Source organism: Bufo bufo, chromosome 3, assembly GCF_905171765.1.
Source record: "Bufo bufo chromosome 3, aBufBuf1.1, whole genome shotgun sequence".
In the NCBI taxonomy this organism is placed as follows: Eukaryota; Metazoa; Chordata; class Amphibia; order Anura; family Bufonidae; genus Bufo; species Bufo bufo.
Genome location: NC_053391.1, coordinates 680,254,941 through 680,267,174, shown reverse-complemented (window position 1 = coordinate 680,267,174; position 12,234 = coordinate 680,254,941). Strand labels below are relative to the sequence as shown.

The following is a 12,234-nucleotide window of genomic DNA, read 5'->3' as shown; positions in this document are numbered from 1 at the left end:
AAGTTGATCTTGGTCTCATCTGTCCATAGGATGTTGTTCCAGAACTGTGAAGGCTTTTTTAGATGTCGTTTGGCAAACTCTAATCTGGCCTTCCTGTTTTTGAGGCTCACCAATGGTTTACATCTTGTGGTGAACCCTCTGTATTCACTCTGGTGAAGTCTTCTCTTGATTGTTGACTTTGACACACATACACCTACCTCCTGGAGAGTGTTCTTGATCTGGCCAACTGTTGTGAAGGGTGTTTTCTTCACCAGGGAAAGAATTCTTCAGTCATCCACCACAGTTGTTTTCCGTGGTCTTCCGGGTCTTTTGGTGTTGCTGAGTTCACCGGTGCGTTCCTTCTTTTTAAGAATGTTCCAAACAGTTGTTTTGGCCGCGCCTAATGTTTTTGCTATCTCTCTGATGGGTTTGTTGTGTTTTTTCAGCCTAATGATGGCTTGCTTCACTGATGGTGACAGCTCTTTGGATCTCATCTTGAGAGTTGACAGCAACAGATTCCTAATACAAATAGCAGACGTGAAATGAACTCTGGACCTTTTATCTGCTCATTGTAATTGGGATAATGAGGGAATAACACACACCTGGAGATGGAACAGCTGAGAAGCCAATTGTCCCATTACTTTTGGTCCCTTAACAAGTGGGAGGCACATATGCAAACTGTAGTAATTCCTGCACCGTTCACCTGATTTGGATGTAAATACCTCAAATTAAAGCTGACAGTCTGCAGGTAAAGCACATCTTGTTTGTTTCATTTCAAATCCATTGTGGTGGTGTATAGAGCCAAAAATGTTAGAATTGTGTCGGTGTCCCAATATTTATAGACCTGACTGTATGTACAGCTGGTATAAGTTATACATCTTAAGATGTATAACTTATACCAGGCCTGCTCATATATAATAATAGGTTACCAAGGCCAGATGGTAGTACCTGGGCCTAGTGGGCTCGCCTCGCTGGCTGGCTCAGGCTGAAATTGCTGATGCTGAATCGACTTGGCAAGGCAGTGTGGGCCAGTTTGGCACACAACCTGTCCTGAACGCTGACTGAGGCTGGCTGGGCTCACTGATGTGGGCAGCGCGCTAGTGACTGGCTTCAGTGGCTTGGCTGGCAGAGAGAGAGAGCGAGGCGACTGGCACTCAGGGCAGGCAGTGCGATGGGGTGAGTCGGACAGTGGCACTGTATAGAGCTGGGCACTGGCAGACTAGTAGTGCTGCTGTGACTGGCACCGCCACAGGACCGCAGCATACCCGTGGGTCCCGTACCGCCGCGCTCCTCTGTTCCCGACTTAAGTAAAGTTCCGGTTCCTGCCTGCACAGTGCACACACCAGAATTGGCCGTCACGTAAGCACGCAGATCCAAACGTGCTGCCGGGCCCTGCCTCCTTAGAGTGACCATGCCTGAGCGGACCCGCTGTCACCCATAACAACAAAAAAGGAGGACTTCTGGCCGTCCGTCCTGGCCTTGCGACAGACAGAGGACCAGGAGTCTAAAAACCAGAATGTCCGGCCTAAAACCGGACGTCTGGCCACGCTATCCGTGGCTTAACATGGACGTTAAGTCACTATGTCATAATGTAGCTCCCAGTATTAGTAGTGCCCCCCAGTAATATTAATGCCTCTATTACTGCCCCCCAGAAATAATAATGCCCCTATTAGTGCCCCCAGCAAAAGTAATGCCTTCATTTGTGCACCCCCAGAATTAATATTGCCCCCATTAAAGCCCCCCAGAACTAATAGTGCCCCAGTAATAGTAATGCCTCCATTAGTGCCCCCCAGAATTAATAATACCCCTATTAGTGCCCCCCCCCGCCCAATAATAGTAATGTCCCCTTCTCATCTCTGTGCAAAAAACAACTCACCTCATCCATTTGCTGGCACCGCGGCAAACACTCGCTGCCACCAGCCGGGTGGCAACCCTGGGGGTACCACATGAAGGGGTTCAGTAGTAATGAACCTTGCGTTTATTTACAGCAGTTTCGTCAATTTTATTTGGCGATGCGACCAGGTCACATGACAGTCAATCATGAAATGTACTATCGTACTTTACTCGCTTTTGGCACATTTTGTTTGAGTCCTGGGGGGTAATTTGGCGCTGGCTTTGCTGCCGGAAGATGTGCACAATTTATGATGAGAGCATGCACCTAGTCATAAATTAGGCGCACATTCAGCAGTCCATGTGTCTGGCAGAAAAACTAGACCAACCCCTGGCTGGAGTCGTTTTTTGCCAACATTTACAACTGGTTGGTAAATTTCCCAGGGCCGGAGTCCTGGCATGCCCCCGCCGTTTCCTCGACAGTCCTATATGTCAAATGTGGTGCAAAAATGCCCATGGGACAGATAATTGTCGCAAGGGCATTCAAAAAGGGGGTCATGTGACATGTTCATATGTGCCCGCATTGCTGAGAAAAATGAAGTTTTAATATATAAAAATGAGCCCCTAGGAGCAACGGGGGCGTTGCCGTTACACCTAGAGGCTCTGCTCTCTCTGCAACCGCCGCACCCTCTCCATTTTCACAGGGTTGGAACGATCACGTTCACCCTACCTGGTCCTGTCAATAGAAGTGCAGAGGACGCGGCAGTTGCAGAGAGAGCAGAGCCTCTAGGTGTAACGGCAACGCCCCCGTTGCTCCTAGAGGCTCATTTGCATATATTAAAACATCCTTTTTCCTAGCAAAGCGGACACATATGAACATGGGACCAACACAGATGTCTTCAGCTGCCAAGTGCACATGTAACAGGTCAGCCAGTGTCACAGGTACAGAACTGCTGACAGATGGGCTTTAATACAATTTAAAGGGGACTTCCGAGACTTTTTCACACATCAGCGTCAGGGGGTGACGTCCGTGACAAGACATTCAGTGTTTCGTCCATGACGGGTCCACATCCGTTTTCTGCCCTCCTCGTGTCATCCATAGTCCACGTGGACTGCTAAGCTGAAAAGTGGATTTCCATAGTGTGTCTGTGTTGTGTCAGTGGTTTTCACGCAGCCATAGACTTCAATGGGCGTGTTTGGTATGGATCACGGACCAAAAGTAGTGCATAGATCCGTTGTTTTCCAATGACCAGTCACCGGAAAAATAAGAATGTGTGAATAAAACATGTTAAAATTGACGGGTATGTGTTCTGTCCATGTAGACTACGGACAGCACCCGTCTGTGATTCACTGACGTGTGAATGAGGCCTAACATTGACGGACTATCCATCAGATAGACTATAAAAGTGTGATGGGTATGGGTCTGACCTTCAGGATTCCTGCTTTTGGGGGGGGGGGGGGGGGGGGGAATGGCGCCATGCACACAGGACTGAGGCCTAGTGTTGAGCGAACTTCGGCCATGCCCCCCCCATACTCGACTGAACGGTTTCTGCCTAAACCCCTTTCAGTGACCTTTGGGACATTTTTTCCACTGCCTCATTTGCTAAAAGTTGTTAATTTAGACGGTAGAGTCCTGACCAAGTTTTCACCCCAAGTAGAAGAGGAGATGATCCCAACTGGGGAACACAATGAAGGAGCCTCAGTAGTGTTGAGCGAACTTGTGTTTTAAGTTCGGCGTCCAAAGTTCGGGTTATCAAAGAATCCCGTTATGGATTCCAAATTCCGTTATGGTCCGTGGTAGTGGAATCCATAACGGGATTCTTCGATAACTCGAACTTTGGACGCAGAACTTAAAACACAAGTTTGCTCAACACTACTGAGGCTCCTTCATTGTGTTCCCCAGTTGGGATCATCTCCTCTTCTACTTGGGGTGAAAACTTGGTCAGGACTCTACCGTCTAAATCAGGCATCCTCAACCTGCGGCCCTCCAGCGGTTGTAAAACTACAACTCCCACAATGCCCTGCTGTAGGCTGATAGCTGTATGCTGTTCATGCATGCTGGGAGTTGTCGTTTTGCAACAGCTGGAGGGCCGCAGGTTGAGCATGCCTGGAATGAACAACTTTTAGCAAATGAGACAGTGGGAAAAATGTCCCAAAGGTCACTGAAAGGGGTTTAGGCAGAAACCCTTCAGTCGAGTATGGGGGGGCCTGGCTTGATCCTTGCTATGGGGCCCTTACTTCTCTATGTACACCACTGCCTCACAGCCTACATATACATGTAAGGCTCTCTCCATTGAATGCACATACATGTTCAGCTGAGCAGAGGGTGTGTGTGTGTATGGGGGAGTCCGGAGAGATCACTACTGGATGCGTCTGCCTGGCTTAGGTTATTTTCACACTAGCGTTAATATTTTCCGGTGTTGAGATCAGTCATAAGATCTCAATACCGAAGAATAACTCTTCCATTCGTCAATGGGAACAAAACGTAACTGAACAGAACGGAGCGCTCCAAAATGCATCCCGTTCCGTTTTGCTCCGCATCCCATACCGGAGAGCAGCTGCATGCTGCGGTTTTCTTTCCATCACGGGATGCGGAGCAAAACGGATCCGGCATGACCCACAATGTAAGTCAATGGGGACGGATCCGCTTTCTCTGACACAATAGAAAACGGATCCGTCCCCCATTGACTTTCAATGCAGTTCATGACGGATCCGTCTTGGCCATGTTAAAAGATAATACAACCGGATCCGTTCATAACGGATGCAGACGGTTGTATTATCAGTAACGGGAGCGTTTTTGCTGATCCATGACGGATCCAGCAAAAACGCTTGTTGTTACAGTCCTGGATTCAGCATGTTTGGCCCTTTGTGCCATCATAAGTGAAGCTGCTTGTCTTGCCTTTTCCCCCTCAATGTACATCCGCACAGAATTCCATGTGGAAAATCCACATTTTATAATGGCAGCAAATGGTATAAGATTTACAAAAAACAAACAAAAAAAAAACTCCCATCCAAATGCATATTACTCAACCTCTGGTGCCCACTTTAATTCCTGCGTACATGCTGAAGGACATTTTCAGTGCATACGTTCCGTCTGGAAATACCCTTAAAGTAAATAGGTGCCCTTGGCCGAGCATGCGTGTCTATGGGGGGTGGCCAGCTCTCTTCTTTCCCGATGTATCTCTTGATGGTAAGGCAATGGCCCAATCAAGGGGTCAGCAGCCTCTGGCATTCCGGCTGTTGTGAAACTACAACTCCCAGCATGCTCCATTCACTTCTATGGGAATTCAGCCAAGCAAGTGTACATGCTGGGGGTCAGTTTCACCACAGCTGGAGCTGGCCTGTTCTCAGCATAGTCCATCAATATCAGATCTGTGAGGGTCCGACTCTGGGCACCCCTGACAATCAGCTGTTTGAGGGGGTTGTGGCACTTGTGCAAGCACTGCTTCCTCCTCATTGCTTACAAGGACCCCTCTACTCAGTACCGGCGGTGCAGTATATTGCAGCTTCATCCCAAAGCTGTAAAAAGTTGAGTCCTATGTAAGAGCGCCGCAGCCCCTTTAAACAGCTGATCGGTGGGGTGCCAAGATTGTGGCAGTTTCGCCAGCATATGGAATGGAACCCCGGCCTTATATGACGGGGATGGTGGGTGAGACCTGCTGTTGGAGGACTGGAGTGTTTGTGATGTGGCCCCGTTTCCTATAGGACCATATCCTACAAGGAATTCGGTCTCCTTTGCGGCCATTAGTAAGGCTCATGCCCTTCCCTCAGTTTTTACAATGGGGTAAATGGCAGCAGTGGTCTCCCTGATCTACACTCCTGACAGAGATAGACACACCGCTTTGATGGCAGGTGAGCAGGTACCCCGTGCCCCACCAACTTCAAGACAGCCAGGCCTACCAGGTTCAGGCGTAATAACATCTGTGACGACATCTAGCACCAAATAAAGTTTTTTTAATTTTATTATACAAAAAGGAAACAAGCTTTGATTTTACATTCGACACCTTAAAAAAATAGGTTTCTCTTCCATCTTGGTCCCCGGCGGATCTGGACGGGTAGTCACTGGCGTTTCTTGAGAGTCACTGTTGGTCCTCTGACCGTGGAAATATAAAGTCTGATCCAGGAGTAGGCGATGCCCAGGGCGCAGTACACCGAGGTCAGCAGCAGGGGGACGAAGGGCAGGCGCTGCTGCCAGGCGGTCAGCGGGTAAACGATCTCACACAGTAACTCCAGGGGGATGAGGCCATAGACGTAGAATGATTCCAGGCAGGTCAGGAGCCTCCCTTCTTTCCTGCAATAACATGAGAACGTCACTGACATAACCTGTGCTATTATTAAAGGGGTCTTCCGAGATTTTGATATTGATGACCTACGAAACAGCTGTTTGAGAAGGACGCGGCCTCCTTGCAGCTTTCCAAGAACAGCGTTGTCCACTGCTCTGTATTGCAGGTCAGCCACGTTCACTTAAATGGGATCGAAATGCGCCAGGTGACCGATGAACGTGACGACACTGGCCTAGCAAAAGACCCTGGCGCTCACCGGAGCACTGCAGCCCCTTCAAACAGCTGATTGTCGGGGGTGCCACAAGTCAGATCCCCGACAGTCTGATATTGATGACCTTTCTTGAGAATAGGTCATCAATATCAAGTCCTTGAATACCGAAGGTTTTTTCCTTTTCGTTTTGTTCTTCCCCGTTTTCCTGGAGCCATAACTTTTTTACTTTTCCGTTCATGTAGCCGTATGAGGGACAAGTTGTACTTTTTTATGCCACCATTTAATATGGCATACAATGTAGTCGGAAGCGAAAAAAAAAATTCTAAAATGGGGTGGAATTGATAAAACAAAAAAACACGCAATTCCATCACAAGTTTGGGGGTTTTGGTCCCTACAGCGTTCCCTATGCCGAAAAACTGACCCGTGCCCTTCATTCTCTGGGTCAGTACGATTACAGCTGTACCATATATGTGTAGTTTTTTTGTTTTTGTTTTAATACTGGCAATAACCAAAGAAAATTACCTCTCCCAACTGGTTCAAGACCCGACTAGAGGGACGGCCATACTGGACTTAGTATTAACCAATAGACCTGACAGAACAACAGACGTGCAGGTCGGGGGACACCTGGGAAATAGTGACCATAAAGTAATAACCTTCCAATTATCATTCAAAAGAGCGTTTCTACAGGGAGGAACAAAAATACCAAACTTCAAAAAAGCTAAAATTTAGCCAACTAAGAGAGGCCATAGGCCTAACTAACTGGGACAAAGTCCTCAAAATAAAGATACAGCCACAAAATGGGATATCTTTAAAAACATCCTAAAATCTCATTGTGAGAGGTACATACCGTATGGGAATAAAAGGTTAAGGAACAAAAAGAAACCAATGTGGATAAACAGAACTGTAAAGAAAGCAATAAATGACAAAAAGAAAGCATATAAATCACTAAAACAGGAGGGTAGCACGGAAGCACTGAAAAACTATAAGGAAAAAAATAGAACATGTAAAAAACAAATAAAAGCGGCCAAACTAGAGACCGAGAGATTAATTGCCAAAGAGAGTAAAACTAACCCTAAAATGTTCTTCAATTATATAAATGTTAAAAAGTATAAATCTGAAGGTGTCGGCCCTTTACAGAGTAAGGAGGGGGGAGTCGCAGAGAGCGACAAGGAGAAAGCAAAGCTGTTAAATATTTTGTTCTCCAATGTATTCACTGAGGAATATAAACTGTCAGATGAAATGCTGAATGTAAAAGTTAATTCCCCATTAAATATGTCCTGTCTGACCCAGGAAGAAGTACAGCGGTGTCTTAAAAAGATTAAAATAGACAAATCGCCAGGACCAGATGGCATACACCCCCGAATCCTAAGGGAATTAAGTAATGTCATAGCCAGACCCTTATTTCTGATATTTGCGGACTCTATACTGACAGGAAATGTCCCACAGGATTGGCGCATAGCAAATGTGGTGCCAATATTCAAAAAGGGTCCAAAAACAGAGCCTGGAAACTATAGGCCGGTAAGTTTAACATCTGTTGTGGGTAAACTGTTTGAAGGTTTTCTAAGAGATGCTATCTTGGAGTACCTCAATGAAAATAGGCAAATAACGCCATATCAGCATGGCTTCGTGAGGGATCGGTCATGTCAAACTAATTGAATCAGTTTCTATGAGGAGGTAAGTTCTAGACTAGACAGCGGCGAATCAATGGATGTCGTATATCTGGACTTCTCCAAAGCATTTGACACTGTACCACAGAAAATGAGAATGCTCGGACTGGGAGAAAATGTCTGAGGGGAGATCTAATTACTATGTATAAATATATCAGGGGTCAGTACAGAGATCTATCCCATCAGCTATTTATCCCCAGGACTGTGACGAGGGGACATCCTCTGCGTCTGGAGGAAAGAAGCTTTGTACACAAACATAGAAGAGGATTCTTTACGGTAAGAGCAGTGAGACTATGGAGCTCTCTGCCTGAGGAGGTGGTGATGGTGAGTACAATAAAGGAGTTCAGGAGGGGCCTGGATGTATTTCTGGAGTGTAATAATATTACAGGCTATAGCTACTAGAGAGGGGCCTGGATGTATTTCTGGAGCGTAATAATATTACAGGCTATAGCTACTAGAGAGGGGTCGTTGATCCAGGGAGTTATTCTGATGCCTGATTGGAGTCGGGAAGGAATTTTTTCCCCTAAAGTGAGGAAAATTGGCTTCTACCTCAGTTTGTTTTTTTCCTTCCTCTGGGATCAACGTGCAGGATAACAGGCCGAACTGGATGGACAGATATCTTTTTTCGGCTTTATATACTATGTTACTGAAAAAAATAATAAAAACGTAAAAAAAAAACTTTTCTACATCGCCATATTCTGACCCCTAGAACTTTTTTTATAGTTATGTCTACTGAGCTGTGTGAAGGCTAATTTTTTGCGGGACAATCTGTAGTTTTTATTGATACCATTTTGAAGTGTGTGTGACTTTTCGATCACATTTTATTGAATTTTTTGGGGGTAAAGGAAGCGATGGAAGAAATGGCGAAAAGGTCATTTTGACACTCTTTTCTGTTATACCATTCAGCGTATGGTATAACTTTTTATATTTTAATAGTACAGGCATTTTCGGACACAGCGATGCTCATGTTTGTTATATTTTTTATTGTTTATGTATTTATTTAATTATTCTAGGGAAAGGGGGGGGGCGATTTAAAAATAAAAGAAATTATGTATATTTGTTTTTTTTACTTTTTTATAGCCCCTCTAGGAGGCTACAATATGCAGTACTCAGATTTATCGCAGCTTATATTGTATTCCTATAGAATGACAGTACAAGCTGAATTTTCTGGCGCGTCTCCAGCGTGCCCTCTAAAAACAGTGCCAGCACAGCACTTGAGAAGATGAGATGATAGAACTCTGTGGGGTATGAGGACTATCCCCACAGATGATATCGGGGGAAGGATTGCTGTTTTTAGGCAGACAGCTTCCAGTGATGTTTGGCAGCGGCTTTCTCCTCTATTCCCCCTCACGTACATGTTCAGTCAAACTGAGCGTGCATATGCATGGGGGGGAAGTCAGGAAGACTATGTGGCGGCTGAACAGGCAGGTGTTAGGCCAGCTTAAAGTGGAAACCATCAACATGTAGGGGAGAGGCAGAAGGAGCTAACCTTTGCATGCAATGTAGCCATGACATCGGATGCTGGACTGTGGCTCCATGTGACACGGTCCATTTGAAATGACACTTGGCTGGCGGTTGTTTTTATTTTTGATAAGGCGAAAATGTATTCCTGTCCATTATCCCACCAGAGACAGGATTTTACCACACCGCTGACACCCTTACCCGTTTACAGATCCGAAGGGGGCACTACCTTTTGCCGGGGAGATGCTGTACCTTGTGTCACACTGGGCGCCACACTGAGGGTGACCAGCGTAATGGACGGCTATGTGTGAATCGCGGTTACCTGAACAGAGCCTTCAGGGAGCTGAAGCTGAACACGGTGAAGATCGCCATCAGCAGAATCTTAAGAGGCAGCTCTGAAAAGATCAAAAACATTGGGTTAATGGTCTGCACCCCATTAATCAAGTTTTGAGGTTCACCGCTCTCCACAGCCATTTACTTATCTTATGCAAAAGACGGATCGTCTTCACCCAAATAATAAAACACCCCTGCACTCAGGACGTTCCTGGTATTTTAGTCTTCACAGCAGGACAAAGCAACTAGAAAACCATTTTGGAGACGCAAAGTCGAGTCGCCTGGCCTGGATTATTGAGCCCTGCACCCAACTAGTACATGGCGTATACAGACATTTTCCCATTCGTTCTTAAAGGGATATTCCAGTTACATCAAATATTCCCCTATCCACAGGATAAGCAATGACTACTGGATCAGTGGGACCAAACTGCTTTGACTCCCAACGAAGGAGCCCAAGAACAGGGGGCCAGCACTCCAGAGTAGGTGTGGACTGGTCATAGACCCTAGAGGGAAGTTTCGCAGTGGGCCAATGCCCAAAGGGCCACACAAGCCATCCTCATGGTCGCTGGCTGGGTCCATAAGGATCTGATACTCTCAGCATTAATTGAATACAGCGGCAAAGGCGACAGTATATTGTGCTGCACTGTGGTATTTGGTTCTGCTGGGGCAGTATATTGTGCTGCACTGTGGTATCAGGTTCTGCTGGGGCAGTATATTGTGCTGCACTGTGGTATCCGGTTCTGCTGGGGAAGTATATTGTGCTGCACTGTGGTGTCTGGTTCTGCTGGGGCAGTATATTGTGCTGCACTGTGGTATCTGGTTCTGCTGGGGCAGTATATTGTGCTGCACGGTGGTATCTGGTTCTGCTGGGGCAGTATATTGTGCTGCACTGTGGTATCAGGTTCTGCTGGGGAAGTATATTGTGCTGCACTGTGGTGTCTGGTTCTGCTGGGGCAGTATATTGTGCTGCACTGTGGTATCTGGTTCTGCTGGGGCAGTATATTGTGCTGCACGGTGGTATCTGGTTCTGCTGGGGCAGTATATTGTGCTGCACTGTGGTATCCGGTTCTGCTGGGCAGTATATTGTGCTGCACGGTGGTATCTGGTTCTGCTGGGGCAGTATATTGTGCTGCACTGTGGTATCCGGTTCTGCTGGGCAGTATATTGTGCTGCACGGTGGTATCTGGTTCTGCTGAGGCAGTATATTGTACTGCACTGTGGTATCTGTTTCTGCTGGGACGGTATATTGTGCTGCACTGTGGTATCCGGTTCTGCTGGGCAGTATATTGTGCTGCACTGTGGTATCTGGTTCTGCTGGGGCAGTATATTGTGCTGCTCTGTGGTATTTGGTTCTGCTGGGGCAGTATATTTTGCTGCACTGCGGTATCCGGTTCTGCTATAGCAGTATTTTGTTTTGTACTACCTTACTGACCTAGCTTAATTGTGTTGAACCACCTTCCGTCAATTTAGACCCAACTACAACATGGGGCCACTTTTAGGATTTTTTCCAGGGCCACACTAAGTTCCCAGTCTATCGCAGCTCAACAGGGACCCCTGTAGTGAATGTAGGGGCAGGTTGAGTATGCGCACTGCCTCTCCATTGATCTCTGTAAATACAAATGCTTGCTATTTCCAGCAGTCCCACTGAGATGAACGGCGTAGCAGTGCATGAACAACCTGCCCCTCCATTCAGTTTGGGGGGGCCCCCGTTCTAGTGATGAGTGAGGGTCTCTGCGGTCAGATCCCCACTAATCTAAGGCTACTTTCACACTTGCGTTAGGAGCGGATCCGTCTGGTATCTGCACAGACGGATCCGCACCTATAAATGCAAACAATGGTATCCGTTCAGTGCGGATCCGTCTGCATAACAGCTTTTTCAAATCTGAGTTTTCACAATCGTGAAAACTCAGATCCGACAAGTATATTCTAACACAGAGGCGTTCCCATGGTGATGGGGACGCTTCAAGTTAGAATATACTAAGAACTGTGTACATAACTGCCCCCTGCTGCCTGGCAGCACCCGATCTCTTACAGGGGGCTGTGATCCGCACAATTAACCCCTCAGGTGCCGCACCTGAGGGGTTAATTGTGCGGATCTCAGCCCCCTGATCGGGTGCTGCCAGGCAGCAGGGGCCAGACCCCCCTCCCTCCCCAGTATTAAAAGCATTGGTGGCCAGTGCGGCCCCCCCCCCCCTCCCTCCCCACTATTAAAAGCATTGGTGGACAGTGCGGCCCCCCCCTCCCTCCCTCCCAGTATTAAAAGCATTGGTGGCCAGTGCGGCCCCCCCCCCCCCCTTCCCAGTATTAAAAGCATTGGTGGCAGTGGCCACAGGCTAACAACCCCCCTCCCCCCATCATTTGCGGCAGCGGAGGGGGGGGCCGCACTGGCCACCAATGCTTTTAATACTGGGGAGGGAGGGGCCGCGCCGCACTGGCCACCAATGCTTTTAATACTGGGGAGGGAGGGGGG

At 47.3% G+C, this 12,234-nt stretch overlaps 1 protein-coding gene across 4 annotated transcripts in view; it reads right to left on the bottom strand.

The window, feature by feature from the left end:
- Window positions 1–5,753: 5,753 nt before the first annotated feature.
- The window catches only part of ALG8 (ALG8 alpha-1,3-glucosyltransferase), a 28,378-nt gene continuing 21,897 nt past the window's right edge, over window positions 5,754–12,234 (bottom strand). For all 4 annotated transcript variants that reach the window (XM_040426405.1, XM_040426406.1, XM_040426408.1 and 1 more), the window contains 2 exons: window positions 9,754–9,826; window positions 5,754–6,100 (listed from right to left, as the gene is read on the bottom strand). In XM_040426405.1, coding sequence (XP_040282339.1) covers window positions 5,869–6,100; window positions 9,754–9,826 — 305 coding nt within the window. In that variant the 3' untranslated portion in view covers window positions 5,754–5,868. The remainder of the gene's footprint in view (window positions 6,101–9,753; window positions 9,827–12,234) is intronic.